General features: G+C 64.2%; 3 protein-coding genes and 1 pseudogene across 3 annotated transcripts in view; 2 read left to right on the forward strand and 2 right to left on the reverse strand.

The window, feature by feature from the left end:
- The window catches only part of TYROBP (transmembrane immune signaling adaptor TYROBP), a 3,875-nt gene extending 397 nt beyond the window's left edge, over nt 1-3,478 (reverse strand). Inside the window, exons 1-4 of the mRNA XM_067316781.1 lie at nt 3,355-3,478; nt 2,574-2,594; nt 742-858; nt 264-310 (exon numbers count right to left, since the gene is read on the reverse strand). Coding sequence (XP_067172882.1) covers nt 264-310; nt 742-858; nt 2,574-2,594; nt 3,355-3,406 — 237 coding nt within the window. The 5' untranslated portion in view covers nt 3,407-3,478. The remainder of the gene's footprint in view (nt 1-263; nt 311-741; nt 859-2,573; nt 2,595-3,354) is intronic.
- An 891-nt stretch (nt 3,479-4,369) lies between these two features.
- LOC136995521 (uncharacterized) lies at nt 4,370-10,875 on the forward strand. Its single transcript, XM_067316782.1, has 3 exons — nt 4,370-4,432; nt 7,132-7,708; nt 9,005-10,875. Exons 2-3 carry the CDS (start codon nt 7,219-7,221, stop codon nt 10,873-10,875), a joined length of 2,361 nt encoding a protein of 786 aa, XP_067172883.1. The 5' UTR covers nt 4,370-4,432; nt 7,132-7,218.
- Nucleotides 10,876-11,914: 1,039 nt separating this feature from the next.
- On the forward strand, nt 11,915-17,099 carry LOC106499373 (synaptophysin-like protein 1). Its single transcript, XM_067316779.1, has 5 exons — nt 11,915-12,002; nt 13,815-13,933; nt 14,447-14,657; nt 16,474-16,650; nt 16,830-17,099. Exons 1-5 carry the CDS (start codon nt 11,934-11,936, stop codon nt 16,953-16,955), a joined length of 702 nt encoding a protein of 233 aa, XP_067172880.1. The 5' UTR covers nt 11,915-11,933; the 3' UTR covers nt 16,956-17,099.
- A 2,322-nt stretch (nt 17,100-19,421) lies between these two features.
- The window catches only part of LOC136995522 (trypsin-like), a 9,206-nt pseudogene continuing 1,938 nt past the window's right edge, over nt 19,422-26,689 (reverse strand).

Here is a 26,689-nt window from a genome sequence, read left to right on the forward strand (position 1 = left end):
TATCGATGCCATATAAGGGCATGGTCGCCCCAGTAACAGCCCATTGATACCATATAAGGGCATGGTCGACCCAGTAACAGCCCCCTCGATGCCATATAAGGGCATGGTTGCCCCAGTAACAGCCCCTCGATGCCATATAAGGGCATGTTGCCCCAGTAACAGCCCCTCGATGCCATATAAGGGCATGGTTGCCCCAGTAACAGCCCAGCAATACCATATAAGGGCATGACTGTCTTCTCCCCACCCCCCCGTCTCCAACCCACCTGATAGGTCGACTCGGCCTCGGATGGGCGGGGCTTCTTCACCTCAGCTGAGGGGACAGAGGGGGGGGCAGGGTCAGGTGCCAGTGGCCCCGCCCCCACCAGGAGCCCCACCCCCTGCCAGCCCACACCCCCTCTAGCCCCACCTCCAGCCCTTAGCCCCACCCCCAGCTGCATTAGCCCTGCCCCACCACTGGGTCAAACACCCCCTCTGGCTCCGCCCCATCATTAGCCCCACCCCCAGTGCCTTCATCCCCTCCCCCACCACACAGGGCCCGCCCCCACCAGCCTCACCCCCAGTGGGGTATAAGCCCCGCCCCCACAGTTTGACTCCACCCCCTGCCCTCCCAGCCCCACCCACCACACTAGGCCCTGCCCCAATGCTGTCCCCGCCCCACCAGGCTGTAGAACCCGCCCCCACTGCTGGTCCCACCCCCTCCCTCACTAGCCCCACCCCCACCACTGGCTCCGCCCTCACCACCTCGCTGGTTCCGCCCTGCCAGGCAATAGGCTCCGCCCGCGATGAGCAGCGTCATGACGAGGTCAGCGACGACGAGCGCAGCGATTGGTCCAGGGCCCGGCAGGCAGGAGCTGCAGTCTGGGGGGCCGGACACCTGGGTCCCTCCCGGACGCCTGGGCCCCTCCCGGACACCTGGGTCCCTCCCGGACGCCTGGGTCCCTCCTGGACACCTGGGCCCCTCCCAGACGCCTGGGTCCCTCCCGGACGCCTGGGCCCCTCCCCGGACGCCTGGGCCCCTCCCGGACGCCTGGGTCCCTCCCGGACACCTGGTCCCTTCCCGGACGCCTGGGCCCCTCCCGGACGCCTGGGTCCCTCCCGGACACCTGGGTCCCTCCCGGACGCCTGGGCCCCTCCCGGACACCTGGGCCCCTCCCGGACGCCTGGGTCCGTCCAAGACACCTGGGTCCCTCCCGGACACCTGGGCCCCTCCCGGACGCCTGGGTCCCTCCCGGATGCCTGGGTCCCTCCCGGACACCTGGGTCCCTTTGCAGACACCTGGGTCCCTCCAAGACACCTGGGCCCCTCCCCGGACGCCTGGGTCCTTCCCGGACGCCTGGGCCCCTCCCGGACACCTGGGCCCCTCCCGGACGCCTGGGTCCCTCCCGGACGCCTGGGCCCCTCCAGGACACCTGGGTCCCTCCCGGACACCTGGGCCCCTCCCGGACGCCTGGGTCCCTCCCGGACACCTGGGTCCCTCCCGGACACCTGGGTCCCTTTGCAGACACCTGGGCCCCTCCAAGACACCTGGGCCCCTCCCCGGACGCCTGGGTCCTTCCCGGACGCCTGGGCCCCTCCCCGGACACCTGGGCCCCTCCCGGACGCCTGGGTCCCTCCCGGACACCTGGGCCCTTCCCGGACGCCTGGGTCCCTCCCGGACGCCTGGGCCCCTCCCGGACACCTGGGCCCCTCCCGGACGCCTGGGTCCCTCCCGGACGCCTGGGTCCCTCCCGGACACCTGGGCCCCTCCTGGACACCTGGGTCCCTCCCGAACACCTGGGCCCCTCCTGGACACCTGGGTCCCTCCCGGACACCTGGGTCCCTCCAGGACGCCTGGGCCCCTCCCCCGGACGCCTGGGTCCCTCCCGGACGCCTGGGTCCTTCCCGGACGCCTGGGCCCCTCCCGGACACCTGGGTCCCTCCCGGACGCCTGGGCCCCTCCCGGACGCCTGGGCCCCTCCCGGACGCCTGGGCCCCTCCCCGGACGCCTGGGTCCCTCCCGGACGCCTGGGTCCCTCCCGGATGCCTGGGCCCCTCCTGGACACCTGGGTCCCTCCCGAACACCTGGGCCCCTCCTGGACACCTGGGTCCCTCCCGGACACCTGGGTCCCTCCAGGACGCCTGGGCCCCTTCGCAGACACCTGGGTCCCTCCCGGACGCCTGGGCCCCTCCCGGATGCCTGGGTCCCTCCCGGACACCTGGGTCCCTCCAGGACGCCTGGGCCCCTTCGCAGACACCTGGGTCCCTCCCGGACGCCTGGGCCCCTCCCGGACACCTGGGCCCCTCCCGGACGCCTGGGCCCCTCCCCGGACGCCTGGGTCCCTCCCGGACGCCTGGGTCCTTCCCGGACGCCTGGGCCCCTCTCAGACTCCTGGGCCCCCTCCCAGACGCCTGGGTCCCTCCCGGACGCCTGGGCCCCTCTCAGACTCCTGGGCCCCTCCCGGACGCCTGGGTCCCTCCAGGACGCCTGGGCCCCTCCCGGACGCCTGGGCCCCCTCAGGACCCTCCCCCACCCAGCGCCAGGGAGGGGCCCGGACGCCTGGGTCCCTCGAGGTGGGGGAGGGGCGGGGAGTCACCTCTCTCTGCAGCAACCAGCCCTGAAAGGGGGAAAAAAGGCCCCAGTGAGGGGGGGGGGCAGGAGCCCCCGGACGCCTGGGCCCCCTTGCGGGGGGGCACCCGGACGCCTGGGCCCCTTTGCGGGGGGGGGCACCCGGACGCCTGGGCCCTTCGTGGGCCCGGCCGAGGAGGAAGCTCCCGCGGCCGCAGGAGGAAGGAGCCCAACACGAGACGGGGCCCAGGCGTCCGGGTGCCCCCCCCGCCCCCCCCCGAGGGGCCCAGGCGTCCGGCCCTCCCCCCGCTCCCACAGCTTCCCCTTTCGCCTTGTTGAGCCCGGACGCCTGGGCCCCCTGGGGGGGGGCGCCCGGACGCCTGGGCCCCTGGATGCCTGGGTCCCCTTGGGGGGCACCCGGACGCCTGGGCCCCCAGACACCTGGGTCCCCTGGGGGGGGGCACCCGGATGCCTGGGCTCCCGGGGGGGCGTTGGGGTCTCCCGGACGCCTGGGCCCCCATTGGTGGGGGGATGGGGGCACCTGGACGCCTGGGCCCCTGGGGGTGGGGCACCCGGACGCCTGGGCCCCCGGACGCCTGGGTCCCCTGGATGGGGGATGGGGTTTCCCGGACGCCTGGGCCCCCATTGGCGGGGGATGGGGTCTCCCGGACACCTGGGCCCCCTGGGGGGGCACCCGGATGCCTGGGCCCCCGGACGCCTGGGCCCCTTGGGAGTGAGGCACCTGGATGCCTGGGCCCCCTGGATGGGGGATGGGGGCACCCGGACACCTGGGCCCCCTCGTCACTCACCGAGGAGCAGCAGGAGGCCGAGGGGGACGCGGGGGGTGGCGGGGGGGGTCATGGCGGCTCCGGGCGTCGCGGGCGACTCGCCGGCCGGGGCCCCGAGGGCGTCACGGGACCCAGGCGTCCGGGCGGCCCCCGCGGCGGGGGGGGGGAGGGGGGGCTGGGTGCCACCCCGGACGCCTGGGTCCCCATGGCGGGGGGGGGGGCAACTTCTTCAGCGCTGCCCCCGGGGGGGGGTTAAAAGTGCCCCTTGGGGGGGTTCACACCTGCCCTGGGGGGGGGGAAACTGCCCCAGGGGGGCAAAACTGCCCCAGGGTGGTGAAATCTGCCCCTGGGGGTGTCAGAGCTGCCCCAAGAGGAGGCAAAGCTGCCCCGGGGGCGGTTCAACTTGCCCCAGGAGGGGGCAAAGCTGCCCCGGGGGGGGCATAACTGCCCCCTGGGGGGGTTAAAGCTGCCCCGCAGGGTCAGAACTGCCCCCAGAGGAGGCAAAGCTGCCCCGAGGGGGGGTTAAATTTGCCCTGGGGAGTCAGAACTGCCCCTGAGGGGGGTAAATCTGCCCCCGGGGGGCCCTAACTGCCCCGGGGGCATTCAGACCTGCCCCAGAAGGGCAATAACTGCCCCTGGGGGGGGTTAAATTTGCGCTGGGGGGGTCAGAACTGCCACAAGAGGGGGCAAAACTGCTCCGGGGGGACTTTAACTGCCCCTGGGGGGGTAAATCTGCCCCGGGGGCGTACAGACCTGCCCCAGAAGGGCGATAACTGCCCCTGGGGGGGGTTAAATTTGCCCCGGGGGGGCCCTAACTGCCCCGGGGGGGCAAATCCTACCTGAAGGGTCGCTGCCCCTTTAAGAAGAGGCGGCGCCCGGTGACCGGGGGGGGGGCGGCGCGGAGCGCGCATGCGTGGGGCGGGAGAAGTGGGCGGGGAGGAAGGTGGGAGAAGGGGGCGGGGCGAGGGCGGGCAGCGCGCGCTGATTGGGCCGCGCCGCCGCGGGGCGGGGCGGAGCGGGGCGCGGTGCCCGCCGGGAAGCGCCTGAGGGAGCCGCGCGCGCGTGCCTGTGTGGTGGGCGCTCGCGGAGCCCCTCGCGGGTGAGTGACGTGGGCGGGGCGAGACCATTGCGCGGGGGGAGGGGGGGAGCCGGGCGGGACCATTTCTGCGCGGGAGGGGGCGCACCCAGGGGCGCCCATTGCCCCGGCGGCGGGGGGCGGGGGGGGGGGGAAGTCGTCCTGGGAGCTTCCATTCCCCTTTTTTGGGGGGGGGGGGTCGGAAGGGCCCAATCCCCTTTTTGGGGGGGCCGGAAGGGTCCATTTCCCCTTTTGGGGGGGTCCAGGAGGGTCCCGTTCCCCCGGGGGGGGGCTGGCAGGGCCCATTCACATGGACGGGGGGGGGGGGGGAGGGTGGAGGGATCCATTCCTGGTTGCGGGGGGGGGGGCGGAAGAAGCCATTTCCCCAGCCGGGGGTGTCCGACAGGAACCATTCCCAACGGAGGGGTGTCCGGAAGGACCGATTCCCATCATGGGGGTGGCCGGGAGGACCCCGATCCCACCCAGGGGTGTCCAGGAGGACCCAATGCCCTGGAAAAAGATGCCCAGATGGTCCCATTCCCATCACAGGGGTGGCCAGGAGATCCCAATCCCACCCAGGGGCGTCTGGAAGGACCGACTCCAATCATGGGGGTGTCCGGGAGGACCCCATCCCACCCAGGGGTGTCCAGGAGAACTCACTGGGGGATCAGATGATCCCATTCCCACCACAGCGGTGTCCAGGAGAACCCAATCCCACCCAGGGGTGCCCAGGAGAACCCCTTGGGGTGCCCAGATGGTCCCATTACCACACAGGGATGCCCAGGAGGACCCGTTCCCATCACGGGTGGTGCTCAGGAAGACCTAATGCTACCCAGGGGTGTCCGGAAGGGCCAATTCCCATCACGGGGATGTCTAGGAAGACCCAGTCCCACCCAGGAGTGTCCAGGAGAACCCGTTCCCACCCCGGGGGTGCCCAAGAGAACCCAATCCAACCCCAGAGATGGCTGAGAGATCCCATTCCCCGAGATAAAAGTATGGAACAGCACTTATTCCCATCATAGGGGCGTGTAGGAGGACCCAATGCCACCCAAGGGTGCCCAGAAGATCTCATTCCCATCGTAGGGACATCTAGAAGGACCTAATGCTACCCTATAGGTGCCCAGGAGGACCCAGTGTCACCCAGGGGTGCCCAGAAGATCTCATTCCCATTATAGAGATATTTAAGAGGACCCAATGCTACCCTATGAGTGCTCAAGAGAGCTTAATGCCACCCAAGGGTGCCTAGAAGATCTCATTCCCATCGTAGAGACATCTAGGAGGACCCAATCATCCCCTACAAATGCCCAGGAGGACCCAGTACCACCCAAGGGTGCCCTGGAGATTTCATTCCCATCATAAGGACATCTAGAAGGACCCAATGCCACCCAAGGGTGCCCAGGAGATCTTGTTCCCTTCATAGGGACACCTAGGAGGACCCAATGCCACCCAAGGGTGCTCAGGAGATCTCATTCCCATCATAGGGACATCTAGAAGGACCCAATGCCACCCAAGGGTGCTCAGGAGATCTCATTCCCATCATAGGGACATGTAGAAAGACCCAATGTCACCCAAGGGTGCCCAGGAGATCTTGTTTCCTTCATAGGGACACCTAGGAGGACCCAATGCCACCCAAGGGTGCTCAGGAGATCTCATTCCCATCATAGGGACATCTAGAAGGACCCAATGCCACCCAAGGGTGCTCAGGAGATCTCATTCCCATCATAGGGACATGTAGAAAGACCCAATGCCACCCAAGGGTGCCCAGGAGATCTTGTTTCCTTCATAGGGACACCTAGGAGGACCCAATGCCACCCAAGGGTGTTCAGGAGATCTCATTCCCATCATAGGGACATCTAGAAGGACCCAATGCTACCCAAGGGTGTCTAGGAGATTTTATTGCTATCATAGGGATGTTTAGAAGGACCCAGTGCTCCCCTACAGGTGCCCAGGAGGACCCAGTACCACCCAAGGGTGTCTAGGAGATCTCATTCCCATCATAGGAGCATCTAGAAGGACCCAATGCCACCCAAGGGTGCTCAGGAGATCTTATTCCCCTCATAGGAGTGTCTGGGAGAACCCAATGCTACTCAAGGGTGCTCAGAAAATCTCATTCTTATCATAGGGGCGTCTAGGAGGGCCCAGTGCCACCCAAGGGTGCCCAGGAGATCTCATTCCCATCACAGAGACATCTAGGAGGACCCAATGCTACCTTATGGGTGCCCAGGAGGACCCAGGGGTGCCCAGGAAGACCCAATGCTACCCAAGGGTGCCCAGAAGATCTCATTCCCATCATAGGGATATTTAAGAGAACCCAGTGCTATCCTATGGATGCCTAAGAGGATCTAATGCCACCCAAGGGTGTTTAGGAGATCTCATTCCTATCATAGAGACATCTGGGAGGACCCAATGCTCCTTTACAGGTGCCCAGGAGGACCCAGTGCCACCCAAGGGTGTCTAGAAGATCTCATTCCCATCATAGGGGCATCTAGAAGGACTTAATGCCACCCAAGGGTGCTCGGAAGATCTCATTCCCATCGTAGGGACATCTAGGAAGACCCAGTGCCATCCAAGGGTGCTCAGAAGATCTCATTCTCATCATAGGGGCACCTAGAAGGACCCAATGCCACCCAAAGGCGCTCAGAAGATCTCATTCCCGTCGTAGGGACATCTAGGAGGACCCAATGCCACCCAAGGGTGACCAGAAGATCTTGTTTCCTTTATAGGGACATCTAGGAGGATCCAGTGCCACCCAGGGGCGTCTAGGAGGACCCAACGCCCCCCCCTCGAGGCGCTACCGCCGCGTCGTCGCCATGCCGGCGCCCCGCTGCGCCCTGTGCGCCCGGCCGGCCGCCCTGCGGCGCCCCAAGACGGGCCAGGCCCTTTGCCGCCGTTGCTTCGTGGCCGCCTTCGAGGAGGAGACGCACCGGGCCATCGTGGCGGGCGGCCTCTTCCGGCGCGGCGACGCCGTGGCCGTGGCCGCCTCGGGCGGCAAGGACTCCTCGGTGCTGGCCCACCTCCTGGGCCGCCTCGACCGGCGCCACCGCTACGGCCTCCGCCTCGTGCTGCTCTCGGTGGACGAGGGCATCGCCGGGTACCGGGACGCGTCGCTGGGCGCCGTGCGGCGCTCCCGCGGAGCCCTGCCGCTCCTGGTGCTCTCCTACGAGGAGCTCTACGGCTGGAGCATGGACCGCGTCGCCCGCCGCCTCGGCCCCGCCAGCCACTGCACCTTCTGCGGCGTCTTCCGCCGGCAGGCCCTCGACCGCGGCGCCCGCCTCCTCGGCGTCGACAAGATCGCCACCGGTGAGGGGGGCGGCGGGGGGACTGGGAGGCACTGGGAGGGCGCTGGGAGGGCACTGGGAGGGGACTGGGGGAGCTTGGAGGACACTGGGAGGCACTGGGAGTGGACTGGGAGGGCACTGGGAGGGCACTGGGGGAGCTTGGAGGGTGCTGGGAGGCACTGGGAGTGGACTGGGAGGGCACTGGGAGGGCACTGGGGGAGCTTGGAGGGTGCTGGGAGGGACTGGGAGGGCACTGGGGGAGCTTGGAGGGTGCTGGGAGGGACTGGGAGGGCACTGGGAGGGGACTGGGGAAGCTTGGAGGGTGCTGGGAGGCACTGGGATGGACTGGGAGGGGATTGGGGGAGCTTGGAGGGCACTGGGAGGCACTGGGAGACGACTGGGAGGCACTGGGAGGGCGCTGGGAGGGCACTGAGGGAGCTTGGAGGGCGCTGGGAGGGTCTAGGGAATAGCTTGGAGGGCTCCGGGAGGTGTTGGGAGGGCGCTGGGAGGGGACTGGGAGGGACTGGGAGGGTCTAGGGAAGCTTGGAGGGTGCTGGGAGGCACTGGGAGGAGGGACTGGGAGGGCACTGGGAGGGCACTGGGGGAGCTTGGAGGGCTCTGGGAGGTGTTGGGAGGGGACTGGGAGGGACTGAGAGGGGACTGGGAAGGTCTAGGGAAGCTTGGAGGGTGCTGGGAGGCGTTGGGAGGGGACTGGGAGGGACTGGGGGAGCTTGGAGGACACTGGGAGGTGTTGGGAGAAGACTGGGAGGGCACTGGGAGGCACTGGGAGGGCACTGGGGGAGCTTGGAGGGCGCTGGGAGGCACTGGGAGGGGACTGGGAGGGCACTGGGGGAGCTTGGAGGGTGCTGGGAGGCGTTGGGAGGGCACTGGGAGGGCACTGGGGGAGCTTGGAGGGCGCTGGGAGGCACTGGGAGGGGACTGGGATGGACTGGGAGGGGACTGGGGGAGCTTGGAGGGCACTGGGAGGTGTTTGGGAGAGCTTGGAAGGTGCTGGGAGGAACTGGGAGGAGACTGGGATGGGACTGGGGGAGCCTTGGAGGGCGCTGGGAGACACTGGGATGGACTGGGATGGGACTGGGGGAGCCTTGGAGGATGCTGGGAAGAGAACGGAAGAGCTTGGAGAGCACTGGGAGGTACTGGGAGGCACTGGGAGACACTGGGAAGGGACTGGGAAAGGACTGGGGCAGCTCGGAGGGTCTTGGAGAGCACTGGGAGGTACTGGGAGATACTGGGAGGGGACTGGGAGGCCCTGGGGGCCCCGGGGCGCGGTGCCGTGACCCGCGTGTCCCCCCCCCAGGCCACAACGCCGATGACATCGCCGAGACCGTGCTGATGAACTTCCTGCGCGGGGACGTGGCCCGGCTGCGGCGCGCGGCCGCCGAGGCCACCGGCGCGGCCACCGAGGCCACCAGGACCACCACCAAGGCCACCGGGACGGCCACCGAGGTCACAGGTAGGACGGCAACATCTAAGGAGGACTTGGGGAAGGTCTCTGAGGCCACCGGGACCGTGGGGACGGCCACTGAGGCTACCACACGGGTCTCAGAGGCCACCAGGAGCCACACGAAGGCCACCACGAGCCCCCTGGAGACGACAGACTCCGCGGAGGCCACCACGAGCTCCGTGCAGGCCACCAGGAGCCCTACGGAGGCCACCAGGAACCCCGTGGAGGCCACCAGGAGCTCCACAGAGGCCACCGGGAGCACCACGAAGGCCAGCAGGAGCCCCATGGAGACGACAAACTCTACGGTGGCCACCAAGAACCCCATGGAGGCCACCAAGAACCCCATGGAGGCCACCAGGAGCTCCACAGAGGCCACCAGGAGCCCCACGGAGACCACAAAGTTCACGGAGCCGCCCAAGAGCCCTACGGAAGCCACCAGAAGCCCCACGGAGGACACCAGGAGCCCCGCGAAGGTCCCGCGGGTCCCGAGGCCCCCGGCGAGCCCGGCGGCGGCCCCGTGGCCGGCGGTGCCCCGCTGCAAGCCCTTGCGGCACGCCTACGAGAAGGAGATCGTCCTCTACGCCTACTTCGAGGGCTTGGACTACGTGAGCACCGAGTGCCTCTACGCTCCTCACGCCTACCGGGGTCACGCCCGAGCCCTCCTCAAGGACCTGGAAGCCGCCCGGGCCAGTTCCGTGGCCGCTTTGGGCCACTCGGGTCGCCGCTTGGCCGTGGGGGCCCACGTGGCCACCAAGGCGTTGGGGGCTTGCGCCCGGTGCGGCTACGCGGCCAGCCAACCCCTCTGCAAGGCCTGCGTCCTCCTGGCCTCCCTCAACCGTGGGCTACCTCGGCTGGGGTTGGGCAAGCGGGCCCTGGGGCTGGCCGGCGGGGCTGGTGGCCACGGGGCTAGCGACCTTGGGGGTGATGGCCACGTGGGTGGCGATCATGGGGTTGGTGGCGACGTGGGTGGTGGCCGTGGGGCTGGTGGCCACGGGGCTTGTAGCCATGGGGCTTGTGGTCATGACGTTAATGGTCATGAGGATGATAGTAGCTGGGTTGGTAGCCATGGGGCTAGTGACCGTGGGGCTGGTGGCCATGGAACTGGTGGCCATGGGGCTTGTTGCCGTGGGGCTGGTGGCCGTGGAGCTAGTGACCATGGGGCTGGGGGTTGTGGAGCTAGTGGCCATGGGGCTGGGGGCCATGGGGCTAGTGAGCATTGGACAGATACGCCCAGGGCTGGTGGCCATGGGGCTTGTTGCCACAGGGCTGGTGGCCACGGGGCTGGTGACCATGGAGCTGGTGGCCATGGGGCTTGTTGCCACGGAGCTGGTGGCCATGGAGCTGGTGGCCATGGGGCTGGTGGCCATGGGCCTTGTTGCCATAGGGCTGGTGACCATGGAGCTGGTGACCATGGAGGTGGTGACCATGGAGCTGGGGGCCATGGGGCTGGTGACCATGGGCCTTGTTGCCATAGGGTTGGTGACCATGGAGGTGGTGACGATGGGGCTGGTGACCACGGAGCTGGTGGCCACGGGGCTGGTGGCCATGGAGCTGGTGACCATGGGGCTGGTGGCCATGGGGCTTGCGGTGGCCCGGGGGCCAGCCGGGGCGGGGAGGAGGAGGCGGTGGAGGTGGAGGTGGTGGGCCGGGGGGGGCGGGTGCAGCGGCGGCGGGTGCTGGGGCTGGGCCGGGCCCGGGGCGCCCTCAACATCTGGGACTTCTAGCGGGGGGCAACTTGGGGGGGGCCCTGGGGCAACTTGGGGGGGGCCCTGGGAGCAATTGAGGGTGACTGGGGGCAACTTGGGGGGGGCTGGGGGCAATTGGGGGGGGCTGGGGGCAGCAGGGGGGACCCTGGGGCAACGGTGGGGTCCTAGGGCTGGGGGCGGGGCCCTAGGGAGGAGGGAGTGGGGCCTCAGGGCTGGGGGCGGGGCTAGGAGGAGGTGGGTGGGGCTGCTGTAGGGCTGGCCCCTCCCCCTTGTGCAGAGCCCCGCCCTGCCCGTTGCTGGCCCCTGCCCACCCACCAAGACCCGCCCACCCTGCCCGGTGGGGATTGGGTGGGGCTGTGGCCTGCCTTTGATGTCATCGGTGCCCCTGTCCTGGAGGCGGGGCTTGTTAGGGAGGGGTGGTTCCCTTATGCAAATGAGTTGAATGTTTGAGGTGTGGCTATGCAAATGAGCAGCACCCAGCGCCATGCAAATAAAGTGGTTATTGTGCATATAATGGAAGGAGTTGTGCAAATGTGATGGGTGGAGCTAATTATGCAAAGCAACTGGGTATCAGCTCATTAATCAGTTGCTCATTATGCAAATGAGGGGGCCAGTCCCCTGGGTTGTGGCTAGCATGCAAATGAGGGGGTGAGCATGCAAATTGGGTAGGCTGGGGTGGCCACTGGGTCATTATGCAAATGAGCACCAGAGGGTGGGGCTATGCAAATGTACAGGCTGTCAGGAAGTGGGGCTGGTCATGCAAATGAGGGGAGGGGTGGGGCCAGATATGCAAATGAGCAGAGCACCCTGGGGGGTGGGGCCAGGTAGGCAAAGAGGGGAAGGCTGGAGGAGGAGCCAGCCTGGCCATGCAAACGAGTGATACATTGGAGGGGAGGGGCCAGGCATGCAAATGAGCAGAACGCCAGCGGTGGGGGCGGGGCCGCCCATGCAAATGAGCCCGCGGCGGCGGGGTAGAGGGCGGTAGGAGCGGCGAGCGGCGGCGCCCCGCCCCGCCCCTCCGGCGTGACCCCGCCCCTCGTGCCGACGTCACTTCCTCCGCGCTCCCAGGCCAGAAAATGTCGGGGCTGCGGCTGGACCTGGGCCCGGCCAAGGAGCCGCTGGGGCTGGTGCGGGGCCTCCAGTGGGTGCGTGGCCGCGGCGACTGGGAGCACTGGGAAGGGCTGGGAGCGTTACTGGGCGGGACTGGGAGCACTGGGAAGGGCTGGGAGTGTTACTGGGTGGGACCGGGAGCTGCAAGTGGGCCTGGGAGCGTTACTGGGGGGGACTGGGAGCACTGGGAATGGCGGGGGGGGGACTGTGAAGGGCTGGGAGCGTTACTGGGGGGGACTGGGAGCTGCAAGTGGGCCTGGGAGCGTTACTGGGGGGGACTGGGAGCACTGGGAATGGCGGGGGGGGGACTGTGAAGGGCTGGGAGCGTTACTGGGGGGGACTGGGAGCACTGGGAATGGTGTGGGGGGGAACTGGGAGGCTGCGAGTGGGCCTGGGAGCGTTACTGGGGGGGGACTGGGGCAACTGGGAATGGCGGAGGGGGGCCTGGGAGGCTGCATGTGGGCCTGGGAGGGTTACTGGGGGAGACTGGGAGCACTGGGAAGGGCTGGGAGTGTTACTGGGTGGGACCGGGAGCTGCAAGTGGGCCTGGGAGCGTTACTGGGGGGGGACTGGGGCAACTGGGAATGGTGGGGGGGGGAGGACTGGGAGACTGCAAGTGAGCCTGGGAACGTTACTGGGGGGGACTGGGGGACACTGGGTTGGCTGGGGGGGTTACTGGGAGGGACTGGGAGGCACTGGGCTTGCTGGGGGGTTACTGGAGGGACTGGGGGCCCTGGGCTTGCTGGGGGGTGTTACTGGGAGGGACTGGGAGGCACTGGAATTGCTGGGGGGGGGTTACTGGGGGGCAGGAGCATTGCAGTAATTAACCCTAATAAATTACAACTAATGCAAAAATTTGTTGTTTTTAGTGTTAATAGTGGGAAATAGCAACTATTTTCCGTGCTAATAACCCCTAATAACAATTATTAGCACTTATTAACGAGCAATAGCGGAAACTGTGGGTATCTTATTCCTCATCTATCGCTATTAACGTTAATAGCTGCGACAACAACCGTTAGTAAATCACTATTATCCCCAAATTGTCAGTAATTCTTGTGCGTCAGAGCTTAATGATGCTTATCGATAATTACTGCTTATCCTTGATTATCTATTGGATAATTACTGCTGGTTATTCCTGCCAACTTAAGGCAATTTTTAATAATTACGGAATCTTTATTAATTTATTACTGCTTATTAAAGGTTACTTTTACTGTGTATTATTAGGAATTATTGTGAATATTCACTGATATGCCGCATTATTTGCAATAATTAACGGCAACTATCGCTGCTAATTAGCGCTGGCCGTCGTTAGGCGGAAGGGAGTACCGATAGCGACGATAATTAATACTATTTGGGCTGGCTCGTGCCGTTAACAGGGTTCATCCTCCCGGGGGGCACCTTGCGGCCCGTAATCGTGAGGTTTTGGTTAATAATTTGTGAAATAACTAAACATTATTAGCCAAAAATTAGCACTAATAACCGCAGGAAAAGCTGGAAATTGGGGTTGGTGATTGTAGCGGGGTTGATTTTTATAGCGACTATTTCCTGGCTGCGATAGTTCTGGTTTTCGAAGTGATAATTTTTAACTAAATTACAATATTTTCAATTTTTTTTGCTATTAATCTTCCCGAAAATGCTCGATTTTCATTAAAAATCTTGCTGATGGTGCTAATTCTTAGCTAATAATTAGCACCGTCATTTTAATTTCTCCTTGCGACCCCCCCCCCGATAGATTCGCTCGTTGGCGGATAATTTCTGGCTAAATCCTTGCGGTGGCTTCTGCATCTCCTTTTTTTTTTCTTAAAAAAACCCCTTTTTCTCCCTTCCCCCCCCCCCCCCCGCTGCAGATTTTCTCCATTTTCGCCTTCGCCACGTGCGGCGGCTACAGCGGCGACGTCTCCTTCTGGGTGAGCTGCTTCGGCGGCCGCAACACCACCGTGACGGCGACGTTCGGTTACCCCTTTCGGTGAGTTTCCTGGTCTACGAAGGGTTTTGGGGGATCTTCAGAAGGTCCAAGAGGGGACGGGAAGGTCCCTCAAACCTTCTGGAGAGCGTTGGCCTCATGGGTGGCCACCAGCACCCCTAGGATGTGGTTGATGGGAAAATGCAGGTCTGCGAAGGGTTTGGGGGAGTCCTAAAAGGTCCAAGAGGGGATGGGAAGGTCCCTCAAACCTTCTGGAGAGCGTTGGCCTCACGGGTGACCACCAGCACCCGTAGAACGTGGTTGATAGGGAAACACGGGTCTGCGAAGGGTTTTGGGGAGTCCTAGAAGGTCCAAGAGGGGATGGGAAGGTGCCCTCAAGCCTGATGGAGAGGAGGAGAGGTGATGATGGGTTTGAGAGCCGTACGGGTGGCCACCAGCACCCATAGGCCATAACCGATGGAAGGTGGAGGCCTACGAAGGGTGTGGAGGGGGGCGAGGATGACGCCCTCGGCCGCGGGACAGGAGCTGAGCGATGCCACCACCCCTCTTGGCCAGGTTGAACTACGCCGTCTTCGCCCCCTCGCTGACGAAGCTCTGCAACCAGACGTGGGCCAACGACGTGCACCTGGTGGGCGACTTCTCCTCCGCTGCCCAGTTCTTCGTCACCGTGGCCGTCTTCGCCTTCCTCTACAGCATGGCCGCCCTCGCCCTCTACCTGGGCTACTTCCACCTCTACCGCGGCGCCGGCGGGAAGCTGCCCATGGTGGTGAGTCCTGGGGAGGGGGACAACCCCTGGGTGGGGGGGGCCCTGCCGCCATTTTGGGGGAGGGGTGGGGGGTAGATCTTTTGGCTGGACTACAGCTCCCAGAATGCTTTGTGTGTGCTCCACATGGGGGGCATCATGGGAGTTGTAGTCCTGGCCACTACCTAGCTCTCTCGTGCTCCTGGCTGGCCTGTGTTTCCCATGGTGCCCCAGAGCTTGAGGAGCATCATGGGAGTTGTAGTCCTGGCCACCGCCCAGCTCCTTTTGGCCCTCTCCAGCTGCTCTGCGTTTCCCATGGTGCACCAGAGCTCCAGGGGCATCATGGGAGTTGTAGTCCTGGCCACCACCCAGCTCCCTTTTGTGCTCCAGGCTGGTCTGTGTTTCCCATGATGCATTAGAGCTTGAGGAGCATCATGGGAGTTGTAGTCCTGGTCACCACCCAGGTCCTTTTGGTCTTCTCCAGCTGCTCTGCGTTTCCCATGGTGCACTAGAGCTTGAGGAGCATCATGGGAGTTGTAGTCCTGGCCACCACCCAGCTCCTTTTGGCCCTCTCCAGCTGCTCTGCGTTTCCCATGGTGCACCAGAGCTCCAGGGGCATCATGGGAGTTGTAGTCCTGGCCACCACCCAGCTCCCTTTTGTGCTCCAGGCTGGTCTGTGTTTCCCATGATGCATTAGAGCTTGAGGAGCATCATGGGAGTTGTAGTCCTGGTCACCACCCAGGTCCTTTTGGTCCTCTCCAGCTGCTCTGCGTTTCCCATGGTGCACTAGAGCTTGAGGAGCATCATGGGAGTTGTAGTCCTGGCCACCGCCCAGCTCCTTTTGGCCCTCTCCAGCTGCTCTGCGTTTCCCATGGTGCAGCAGAGCTCCAGGGGCATCATGGGAGTTGTAGTCCTGGCCACCACCCAGCTCTTTTTTACCTTCTCCAGCTGGCCTACATTTCCCATGGTGCACCAGAGCTCCAGGGGCATCATGGGAGTTGTAGTCCTGTAGTTTCCCTTCCTCCCTATAGGGCCAATCCTCTGGTAAGGTGGTGACTCCCATGATGCACTGCCTCATTGGCTGGACTACGACTCCCAGGAGCCTTTGCGGTGCCTCCTCCCCAGCCCCGAGCTGTGATGCATCGTGGGGGTTGTAGTCCCGTTGCTCCTCCCTTACTAGAAATACCCCCCCAAGTGGGGGCCCTGTGCCCATGGTGGGGGGAGGAGGAAGGGGCATTTTAGGGGGAGGTTGGGGGTGGTTTGGGGGGGACGGGGCATTTTGGGGGGGGGTCAGTAACCCCCTCCGAATTTCTCTCTTGCTGCTGCCGTGGACAGGAGTTGGGGTAAGCACCTTCTCCTCCCTTTTTGGGGGGGTTTTATCCCCACCCCGATCACCGGAAGGGGGCAGGGTTTTGGAGGGAACAACCCCTTGTGTTGGGGAGGGGGGGGACTCCAAGAATTGGGGTTCACCCCCCAGCTGTGGGGGAGGGGGGGAAGGTCTCCACCTTCCCAGGCCCCACGTTTTTTGGGGTCCCCTCTGGCTCCTGCAGGGCTGGAGGTGTCCCCCCATCCCCAGGTTTTGGGGGTCCCTCAGCTTGGTGGGACTCTGGGTGCCCCCAGGAATTGGGGTTTGTCCCTTCTGCATCAGGTTTTGGGGTCCCCAAGATCTGAAGGACTTGAGGTGCCCCCCAAGAATTGGAGTCCGTCCACTCCGACTCAGGTTTTGGGGTCCCCCAGGTTGGTGGGACTCAAGGTGGCCTCCAGGTCCCCTGTCTCCTCCCAGGACTCCCCAAATTTTTGGGGTCCCCCTAACCCCGCCGTTTCCCGCCTCCCCACCCAGGACTTCGCGGTCACCTTGGTCTTCTCCTTCCTGTGGCTTGTGAGCACCTCGGCGTGGGCCAAGGCCCTCACGGACGTGAAGACCTCGACCGGGGCCTCCCTGCCCGACTGCCACCCGCCCGCCGCCGCCTGCTTCCCCGCGGGCGTCAGCCCCATGGGCTCCCTCAACGTCTCCGTGGTGGGTCCCGGGGTGGGAGAAACCGAGGTGGGGGCTGGAGACGCGGGAGGCCGTTGGGGAGAAACCGAGGTTTTGTGGGCGCCCGCGGGGTTTTGGAGGAGGAAATGGGTGGTGGTGGTGGCGGTGGTGGGTTTTCGGGAGGTCTCTCACGCCGTCCCATCCCGTCCCCCTTCCCGCAGGTCTTCGGCTTCCTCAACCTGGTGCTCTGGGCCGGCAGCTCCTGGTTCGTCTACAAGGAGACCAACCTCCACCGCCCGCCGCCGCCGCCCCCCGCCGCCCCCTCCGCCGCGCCGGGGGCCATGTAACCTCCCCCGGCGTCCCCCTGGCACGGCTCCGCGGTGCATCCCCCCCCCCCCCCAGCTTCCCGGCCCCCTCGTCCCCACCGCGTGGTTGTCACCAGCGCCGTCTTGAGCCCTACTCTAGGGAGATGCCGCCACGTTCTCCTTCTATTTTTTTGTTGTTGTTGTTTTTGCCAAATTTGGAGTGTTTCGGGATATTTTGGGGCTTGGTGGGGTGGGTTTTTTAAGCTTATTTTATTGCGGGAGGCGGCCGGCGGGAGGCGCCGGTGTGGCCCCGGGTGGAAGGGGGAGGATGTTCTGTGGGGTGGGGTGGGTGGCGACCGGCCACGGCCGTGTGGGTTGGCTGCTGGGTGGGGGGGGGGGGGGGGCCTGTGGGCGGGGTGGCGTCCACCCCTCGGCGTGGGCATGGTTGGGCGGCGTTGGTTTGGCCTCCTCCGGTTGGCCCCGGGCATGGATCAAGCTGCGGTTGGAACAGGCTCCAGGGTGAGGTGGGGACGTGGAAGAAGAGGTTGGACCAACCTCAGTTGGCCTTAGCCTGGTCCCTCCTCCGGCCTCTTTCGGTTGGCCTGGGTAGGGATGGGCTCGAGCTGGTCAACTTGGGTTGACCATTGGTTACTTGGGTTGGCCCAGGCTTGGTTTGGCCTCGTCTCGTCGGCCTATCGCAGATCTCGGTTGACTATCGGTGGTTGCTCGGTCTGGGCATGGGGTTGGCGCAGGCATGGATTGGCCCATTCTGGTGGTCTGGGTAGGGATTGGTTTTGAGCTGGTCAAGACCTGGTTGACCATCGGTTAGTTGGGATTGGCCCATATTTGGTTTGGCTTCATCTCATTGGCCTGTCACAGAGCTGGGTTGACCATTGGTGGTTGCCTGGTCCAGACATGAGGTTGGTCATCACTGGCTGGGTTGGCCCATTATGGTGACCTGGGTAGGGATTGGTTCCAGCTGGTCAAGACCTGGGTTGACCGTTGGTTAGTTGGTTTCTCCTCATCTCGTTGGCCTGTCCCAGATCTTGGTTGACCATTGGTGGTTGCTTGGTCCAGATGCGAGGTTGGTCATCACTAGCTGGGTTGGCGCAGGCCTGGATAGGCCCGTTCCAGCTGGCCTAGGCAGGGATCGGGTCAAGTTGGTCAAGACCTGACTTGACCGTTGGTTCGCTGGGACCAGCCTTTGGTTGGTGCCTTCTCGTTGGCCTGTTGCAGACCTGGGTTGGCCACTGGTGGCTGGACTGGCGTGTTGTGGTTGGCCTGGGTAGGGATCGGGTTGCTAGTTAAGACCTGAGTTGAGTTGGTCAAGACCAGACTGGGCCATCGGTGGGTGGTTTGATCCAGATCTGGGCCTGACCATTGGTGGTTGACTTGGGGCAGGCCTGGATTGGTCTCTTCCAGTTGACGCAGCGAAGAGCTGTTTGGCCGTTGGTGGTTTCTTCAATCAAGACCGTGGTTGGCTGGTGGTGGCTGGGTTGGTTTTGGCTTTGGTTGATCTCCTCCAGTTGGGTTCTTCCAGGCCTTGCTTGACCTGGTGGTGGTGGTTGGCTCGGCCCGAAGCTTGGTATCTTCCAATTGGCCCCTTCAAGACCCGGCTTGATGGTTGGGTTTGCGTCTTCCCAGTTGGGTCCTTCAAGACCTGGAGTGACCACTGGTGATTGGCTTGGTCCGGATCAACCAGGCGTTCTCCGGTTGGCTTGTTCCTGACTGAGGTTTCCCATTGGTGGTTGAGTAGGTTGAAGGTGGCCACAAGCTTGGAGCCGGCTCTTCCCGTTGGGTCCTCGTAGACGTTGACCGTTGGGAGCCGGCTTGACCACCTCAGTCGAGGCCGAGTTGCTCCTGGTCCCCTTCCACCTCCTTCCTCTCAGGGCTCCACCCATGGGTGTCGGGTGCCCCCCGGCACCTCCTGGCCTGGGTCCCCAACTCCTCCTGCCCTCGGGGACCCGGCAGGGACAAACACTATAAGCTCTGCTGTCACCTTGGTGCTCCACCGCTTCGGTCCCGCTTTGGTGGGCGGAGTTAAGGTGACGGCGGCTCGCCGGAGCCGGGGGAGAACCTGCGGGTGAGCAGAGTTGAGGTGATGGCTGCTGTCCTCCTCACCCCCTTCCTGCTGTTACGTGATGTCCCCCCGTGCCACCTTCTCTCCCCCTGGGGGGGGGGTCCCTGTCCCCCCTCCCCCCTCTTTCTGCAATTGCCTCAATAAAGAGATTGTTGGAGAACCCCCAAAATCCATGTTGGGAAGGTCCTGGGCTCCAGGGGACCCTGTAGGGTGGGAGGTTGGGGACGGATTTGGGGAGGGGTCACGTCTGCTGGTGGGGGTGGGCAGAGACGGACTCAGGGCTGGTTTTGCTCCCGGTTTGTCGTCCCCTCCCCAAATCCGTGTCCTCCCCCCCCCCCCCCGTCTTCGTGTTGCAGTTGGTGGTGGCTTGGATCTGGTCCGTGTCCTCTCCTGTCGCCGTGTCCCTAGTTGTGGTCCATGGTGGCCCAGATCCACGTCACTAGTCGTGGTGACCTGGATCAGTGTTCCTATGTCCCTCGTCATGGTCTGTGGTTGCCCAGATCTATGTCCTCACGTCCCTAGTTGTGGTCCGTGGTGGCCTGGCTCCATGTCCCTACTTGTGGTCTTTGGTGGCCTGCATCCACGTCCGTAGTTGTGGTGGCCCAGATCCATATCGCCAGTTGTGGTCCGTGGTGGCCTGGATCCATGTCCTCATGTCCCTACTTGTGGTCTTTGGTGGCCCAGATCCATATTGCAGTTGTGGTCTGTGGTGGCCTGCATCCATAACCCCATGTCCGTAGCTGTGGTGGCCCAGATCTGCGTTGCCCCGTTGGGGTCTGTGGTGGCCCGGCTCTGTCCCTAGTTCCTATTCATGGTGTCGAGGATCCAGCCCACGTAGTTGCACACCCGCGTGTAGACCCCCGGGTGCCCAGGGAGGGCGCAGGTCTGCAGCCCCCATGACACGATGCCTTGGAGGGTCCCGTTGCAGGACAGCGGCCCCCCGGAGTCACCCTGGGGGGAGGAGGGACAGTGTTGGGGGGGGGGGGACATCTTGGGGGCAGGTCCTGGGGATGAGGGGAGACATTTTGGGAGGAGGGTTCCAGGCCTGACGGACATCTTGGAGGGATATCCCAAGGTTGGGGGATGTCCTAAGGGCTCCCGGGGTGGAGAAACATCTCAAGGGGGTTTCTGGGGCTGGGGGACTTCTCAGGGGGGTAGTCCCAGGGCCAGGAGATGTCTTCTGGGTGGGTGGGGGGGGGTTGTTCCCAGGCTGGGGGACATGGCAGGGAGGTCCTGGAGCCGAGGAACCCCCTTGAAGCCATGGAAGGAGAAGCTCCCTGGGCTGAAGGACACGTGGGGCTGGGGGGCCATCAAGGTGGGCCGGGGAGGGGGGTGGATCTTGAGGTTGGGTGGCCGTGGGCTGGGAGCTGTGGATTGGGGGGGGGGGAGGGGGCAATCCTGCATTTGAGGGGGGTCCTGGGAGCTGGGTGGGCAAGGACACGGCGTGGGGAGGGGACGGTCCCAGGCCTCGAGGACCTTCTGCCCCAAGAAGGGGCAACAAGTTGAGGAGTTCCTTGTTCTCGAGGGAGAATTTGAGGGAGCGTCCTGGTTTTTTGTGGGGGCAGTAATGAGTTTTGGGGGGTCCCGGTGGGGGGGGGACGATGACGCGGGGCGGGGGGGGGGAAGGTCCCGGCACCTGGCAGGAGTCGACGTGCTGGTGGCGCACGCCGGCGCAGAGCATGTTGCGGGTGATGCGGCTCGGGTAGGCCTGGCGGCAGTACTCGTCGGGGGAAGATCTCCACGTAGGCGCAGATCAGCTGCCGGGGCTGGGACACTGCGGGGGTGGGGGGGTGATGGGGGGCGTCAGGGGGGTGGGGGACACCCCCGGGGGCAGCAGGACCTTACTCTTGGCTTACTCTTGGCTTACTCGTGGCTTTAACTCCGCTTTTTGCCCTAATTATGACCTTAGTCCGGGCTTAACTGCGAACTTAGTCCGGATTTAGCTCCGTCTTCGCCTTAGCTGTGACCTTAGTCCAGGCTTAACTGCGACTCCGTGATTTACTCCGCCCTTACTCGGGCTTACTATGACTCCGGCTTTGCTATCGCTTTAGTCTGGGCTTTGCTGTGACTTTGTCTTTACTCTGACCTTGTTCTGGGCTTTGCTATGACTCTGCTAGGGCTTTACTCTGGGTTTAACTAGGACTTTGCCTCTACTCTGACCTTACCATGACTTTGCCGTTACTCCGACCTTACCCCGGCCATTACTCCAGGTTTACCACGACTTCACCTCTACTCCAACGTTACTCCGACCTTACTCTGGGCGTTGCTCTCACCTTGCTCTGGGTGTTACTCCAGGTTTATCCTGACTTCTCCTCTACTCCAACCTTACCCTGGCCATTACTCTGACCTTACCCTGGCTGTTACTCCAGGTTTACCACAACTTCCCCTCCGACCTTGCTCTGGGTGTTACTCCGACTTTACTCTGGGCATTACTCTAGGTTTACCATAACTTTACTGTTACTCCGACCTTACCCTGACTTCTCCTCTACTCTGACCTTACCCCGGCTGTTACTCCGACCTTACCCCGACTCCTCCTCTACTCCGACCTTACCCCGACTTCTCCTCTACTCCAATGTTACTCCAACCTTACCCTGACTCCTCCTCTACTCCGACCTTACCCTGGCTGTTACTCTGACCTTACCCCAACTTCACCTCTACTCCGACCTTACCCCGGCCGTTACTCTGACCTTACCCCAACTTCACCTCTACTCTGACCTTACCCCGGCCGTTACTCTGACCTTACCCCAACTTCTCCTCTACTCTGACCTTACCCTGGCCGTTACTCCAACCTTACCCTGACTCCTCCTCTACTCTGACCTTACCCCGACTTCTCCTCTACTCTGACCTTACCCCGGCCGTTACTCCAACCCTACCACAACTTCACCTCTACTCCAACGTTACTCTGACCTTACCCTGACTTCTCCTCTGCTCCGACCTTACCCCGGCCGTTACTCTGATCTTACCCCAACTTCTCCTCTACTCTGACCTTACCTGGGGTGTTACTCCGACCTTACCAAAACTTCACCTCTACTCTGGCCTTACCCTGGCTGTTACTCCGACTTCTCCTCTACTCTGACCTTACCCTGACTTCTCCTCTACTCCAATGTTACTCTGGCCTTACCCCAGCCGTTACTCCGGCCTTACCCCGGCTCCTCCTCTCCTCCGCCCTGGCCCCGGCGTCACCGGGCCGTGGCCCCCGCTCACCTTGGGGCGTGGTGACGGTGCCCCAGCCGGAGACGAGGCAGGTGGTGCCGGCGGGGGCGCAGGCGCGGGGCAGCGCCAGGGGCTGCACGGCGGCGCCCAGCCGCGCCGGCCGGTCCAGCTGCAGCAGCATGAGGTCGTTGTCGAGGGTGCGGGCGTCGAAGGCCGGGTGCCGGATGGCCCGCACCACCCGCCGCTCCTGCTCCGTGCCCTCCGCCAGGCGCAGGTCCGACTCGCCCAGGCGCAGCCGCAGGCCCCTGCGCCGCCGCCCGCCGCCACCGAGGGGGGACGGAGAGATGGAGGCGGAGGAGGAAGATGGGGGACGTGGGTGAGACACGGGAACAGAGGAGGATGGAGGTATGGAGGTGGAAGAGGAAGATGGACATGGATGAGACACAGGGACAGATGGAGATGTGGAGGAGGAAGATGGACAACATGGGTGAGACACGGGGACAGATGAGGATGGAGGTGGAGGAGGAAGATGGGGGACATGGATGAGACACGGGGACAGAGGAGGATGGAGATGTGGAGATGGAGGCGGAGGAGGAAGATGGGGGGCATGGGTGAGACATGGGGACAGATGAGGGTGGAGATGTGGAGATGGAGGTGGAGGAGGAAGATGGGGAATATGGATGAGACACGGGGACAGATGAGGGTGGAGGTGGAGAAAGAAGATGGGGGACGTGGATGAGACATGAGGACAGAGGAGGATGGAGATGTGAAGGAGGAAGATGGACATGGGTGAGACACAGGGACAGAGGAGGATGGAGATGGAGAAGGAAGATGGGGGACATGGGTGAGACGTGGGGACAGATGAGGATGGAGGTGGAGAAGGAAGATGGGGGACATGGATGAGACATGGGGACAGATGAGGGTGGAGATGGAGGCGGAGAAGGAAGATTGGGGACGTGGATGAGACATGGGGACAGATGAGGGTGGAGGGTGGAGGAGGAAGATTGGGGACGTGGATGAGACATGGGGACAGATGAGGGTGGAGGTGGAGGCAGAGAAGGAAGATGGACGACATGGATGAGAGACGGATAGAGGAGGATGGAGGTGGAGGAGGAAGATGGGGAACATGGATGAGACACGGGGACAGAGGAGGATGGAGATGTGGAGGAAGAAGGGGACATAGATGGGACACAAAGAGATGGAGGGGACACGGGGACATAGAGATGGATGCAGAGGAGGAAGGAGACATGGGGACATGGGCAATGTGGGGACACGGATGAGACACGGGGACAGATGAAGGGGACATGGAGATGAATGAGGAGGAAGGGGACATGGATGGGGGACATGGGGACACAGATGAGACATGGGGATTGTCCCTGCCCCGTGTCCCCATCCAATGTCCCCGTCCCCCACCCCCTGTCCCATGTCCCCATTCCAGTTGTGTGACCCTGTCCTCCATCCCCTGGCCATGTCCTGTGTCCCCATCTCTTGTCGTTGTCCCCATCCCACATCCCCCATGGCCCCATCCCATCTCCCTGTCCCGTGTCCTCATCCTGTGTCCCTGTTCTCCATCCCTGTCCCATGTCACCATCTCATGTCCCTGTCCCCATCCTGTGTCCCTGTCCCCCATCCCCCTTCCCATGTCCCATCTCCCTGTCCCGTCTCCCTATCCCACGTCCCCATCCCGTGTCCACGTCCCCATCCCATGTCCCTCTCCCGTGTCCTCATCCTGTGTCCCTGTTCTCCATCCCTGTCCCGTGTCCCCATCCGTGTCCCCATCCCGTGTCCCCATCCCGTGTCCCTCTCCCATGTCCCTGTCCTCCATCCCCTTTCCCGTGTCCCCCTCCCGTGTCCCCCTCCCGTCTCCCTGTCCCCCATGTCCCCCTCCCATGTCCCGTCTCCCTCTCCCACGTCCCCATCCCGTGTCCCCATCCCCCAGCTGTGTCCCTCTCCTGTGTCCCCCTCCCCTTTCCATGTCCCTTTCCCACGTCCCCATCCCCTCTCCCACGTCCCTCTCCCACGTCCCCATCTCCCTCTCCCACGTCCCCCTCCCCATGTCCCATCTCCCTCTCCCACGTCCCCATCCCGTGTCCCTGTCCCCCGTGTCCCTGTCCCCCGTGTCCCTGTCCCCCGTGTCCCTGTCCCATGTCCCTCTCCATGTCCCTGTCCCATGTCCCCGTCCCCCAGCTATGTCCCCATCCCATGTCCCTCTCCCGTGTCCCCATCCCCTTTCCCATGTCCCTCTCCCGTGTCCCCATCCCCTTTCCCGTGTCCCCCATCTCCCCCTCCCATCTCCCCCTCCCATCTCCCCCTCCCATCTCCCCCCTCCCATCTCCCCCTCCCATCTCCCCCGTCCCCATCCTGTGTCCCCATCCCCAGCTGTGTCCCCACCCCGTGTCCCTGTCCCCCATGCCCTTTCCCACGTCCCCCCTCCCCCGTCCCCGCCCCCGCGTCCCCGTCCCCACCCGTAGAAGCAGTGGGCGGCCGAGAGCACCCAGCGGGGCCGCAGCAGGATGCCGCCGCAGCGCACGGGCTGGTGGATGTAGACCTGCCATGGCTGCGAGTGGGGGATGCAGGGCGACCCGCCGATGATGCGGTCCCCGTCGTCCTGCGCCGCCCCCCCTGGGGACGGGGACACGTGGGATGGCGACGGGGACCCATGGGACGGCGCCCGCCGCGGAGATGTGGGCTGCCCGCGCTGCCTGTCGCGTCCCCGTCTCCGCCGTGGGCACGTGGGCCACCCACTGGGTCTCATCCCCACCGTGGGGACGTGGGCCACCCATCATGTCCCATCCCTGCCATGGGGACAGGGGCCACCCATCGGGTCCCATCCCCACCATGGGGACAGGGGCCACCCATCATGTCCCCTCCAATGGGGACAGGGGCCACCCATCAGGTCCCATCTCTACCATGGGGACAGGGGCCACCCATCGGGTCCCATCCCACCATGAGGACATGGGTCACCCATCATGTCCCCTCCCATGGGGACAGGGGCCACCCATCAGGTCCCATCCCACCATGAGGACATGGGCCACCCTTTGCGTCACCTCCCTGCCATGAGGACATGGGCCACCCATCGGGTCCCCTCCCTGCCATGAGGACATGGGCCACCCATCGGGTCACCTCCCTGCCATGGGGACATGGGCCACCCTTTGCGTCACCTCCCTACCATGGGGACATGGGCCACCCATCGGGTCCCATCCCACCATGAGGACATGGGCCACCCATCATGTCCCCTCCAATGGGGACAGGGGCCACCCATCAGGTCCCATCCCACCATGAGGACATGGGCCACCCTTCGCGTCACCTCCCTGCCATGAGGACATGGGCCACCCATCGGGTCCCCTCCCTGCCATGGGGACATGAGCCACCCATTGGGTCCCATCCCCACCATGGGGACAGGGCCACCCATCGGGTCCCGTCCCCACCGTGGGGACGTGGGCCACCCATCATGTCCCCTCCCATGGGGACAGGGGCCACCCATCATGTCCCATCCCACCATGAGGACATGGGCCACCCATCATGTCCCCTCCAATGGGGACAGGGGCCACCCATTGGGTCCCCTCCCACCATGAGGACATGGGCCACCCATCATGTCTCCTCCCTGCCATGAGGACATGGGCCACCCATCAGGTCCCATCCCCCCCACGGGGACATGGGTCACACCCATCATGTCCCCTCCCTGCCATGGGGATAGGGGGCCACCCACTGTGTCCCATCCCCACCATGGGGACATGGGCCACCCTTCGTGTCCCCTCCCTGCCATGGGGACATGGGCCACCCATCAGGTCCCATCCCTGCCATGGGGACAGAGGCCGCTCATCGGGTCCCATCTTCACCATGGGGACAGGGGCCACCCTCTGTGTCACATCCCCACCATGAGGACATGGGCCACCCATCAGGTCCCCTCCCATGGGGACAGGGGCCACCCATCGGGTCCCCTCCCTGCCATAGGGACATGGGCCACCCCCTGTGTCAGCTCCCCACCATGGGGATGTGGGTCACCCATCACATCCCCTCCCTGCCATGGGGACACGGGCCACCCACTGTGTCACCTCCCCACTGTGGGGACACGTGTCACCTGCCCTGGGGACACAGGCCACCGCCAGGTGCCCTCCCCAGTCTCCTTTGGGTGGGGAAGGGACATGGCTGGGGACACAGATGGGGACATGGATAGGGAGGGGCACGGATGGGGACAAGGGGTGGGACACGGGCAGGGATACGGGTGGGCAGGGGACACGGATGGGGAGGAGACACGGATTGGGACATGGGGGAGGACACGGATGGGGACACGGATTGGACAATGACGGCGACGAGGGTTGGGACACGGGCGGGGACGCGGGTGGAGCCGTGGGCGAGGAGAGGACGTGGATGAGGACATGGACCGGGACGCGGATGGGGACATGAATGGGGACAGGGACAGAAACGGGGACGCGGACAGAGATGGCGACATGGACAGGGACGGGGACACGGATGGGGACAGGGATTGGGACACGGGAAGAGACACGGACAGGGAGGGGACATGGATGGGGACATGGATGGA

The sequence above is a fragment of the Apteryx mantelli genome, unplaced genomic scaffold (assembly GCF_036417845.1).
Source record: "Apteryx mantelli isolate bAptMan1 unplaced genomic scaffold, bAptMan1.hap1 HAP1_SCAFFOLD_122, whole genome shotgun sequence".
NCBI classification, from domain to species: domain Eukaryota; kingdom Metazoa; phylum Chordata; class Aves; order Apterygiformes; family Apterygidae; genus Apteryx; species Apteryx mantelli.

Bases quoted from the DNA above. Each gene is read 5' to 3' on its own strand.
- LOC136995521 (XM_067316782.1), top strand. From the start codon at position 7,219: ATGCCGGCGCCCCGCTGCGCCCTGTGCGCCCGGCCGGCCGCCCTGCGG. The intron at 7,709-9,004 runs GTGAGGGGGGCG...TCCCCCCCCCAG, and splicing joins CGTCGACAAGATCGCCACCG to GCCACAACGCCGATGACATC.
- LOC106499373 (XM_067316779.1), top strand. From the start codon at position 11,934: ATGTCGGGGCTGCGGCTGGACCTGGGCCCGGCCAAGGAGCCGCTGGGG. The intron at 12,003-13,814 runs GTGCGTGGCCGC...CCCCCGCTGCAG, and splicing joins TGGTGCGGGGCCTCCAGTGG to ATTTTCTCCATTTTCGCCTT. The intron at 16,651-16,829 runs GTGGGTCCCGGG...CCCTTCCCGCAG, and splicing joins GCTCCCTCAACGTCTCCGTG to GTCTTCGGCTTCCTCAACCT.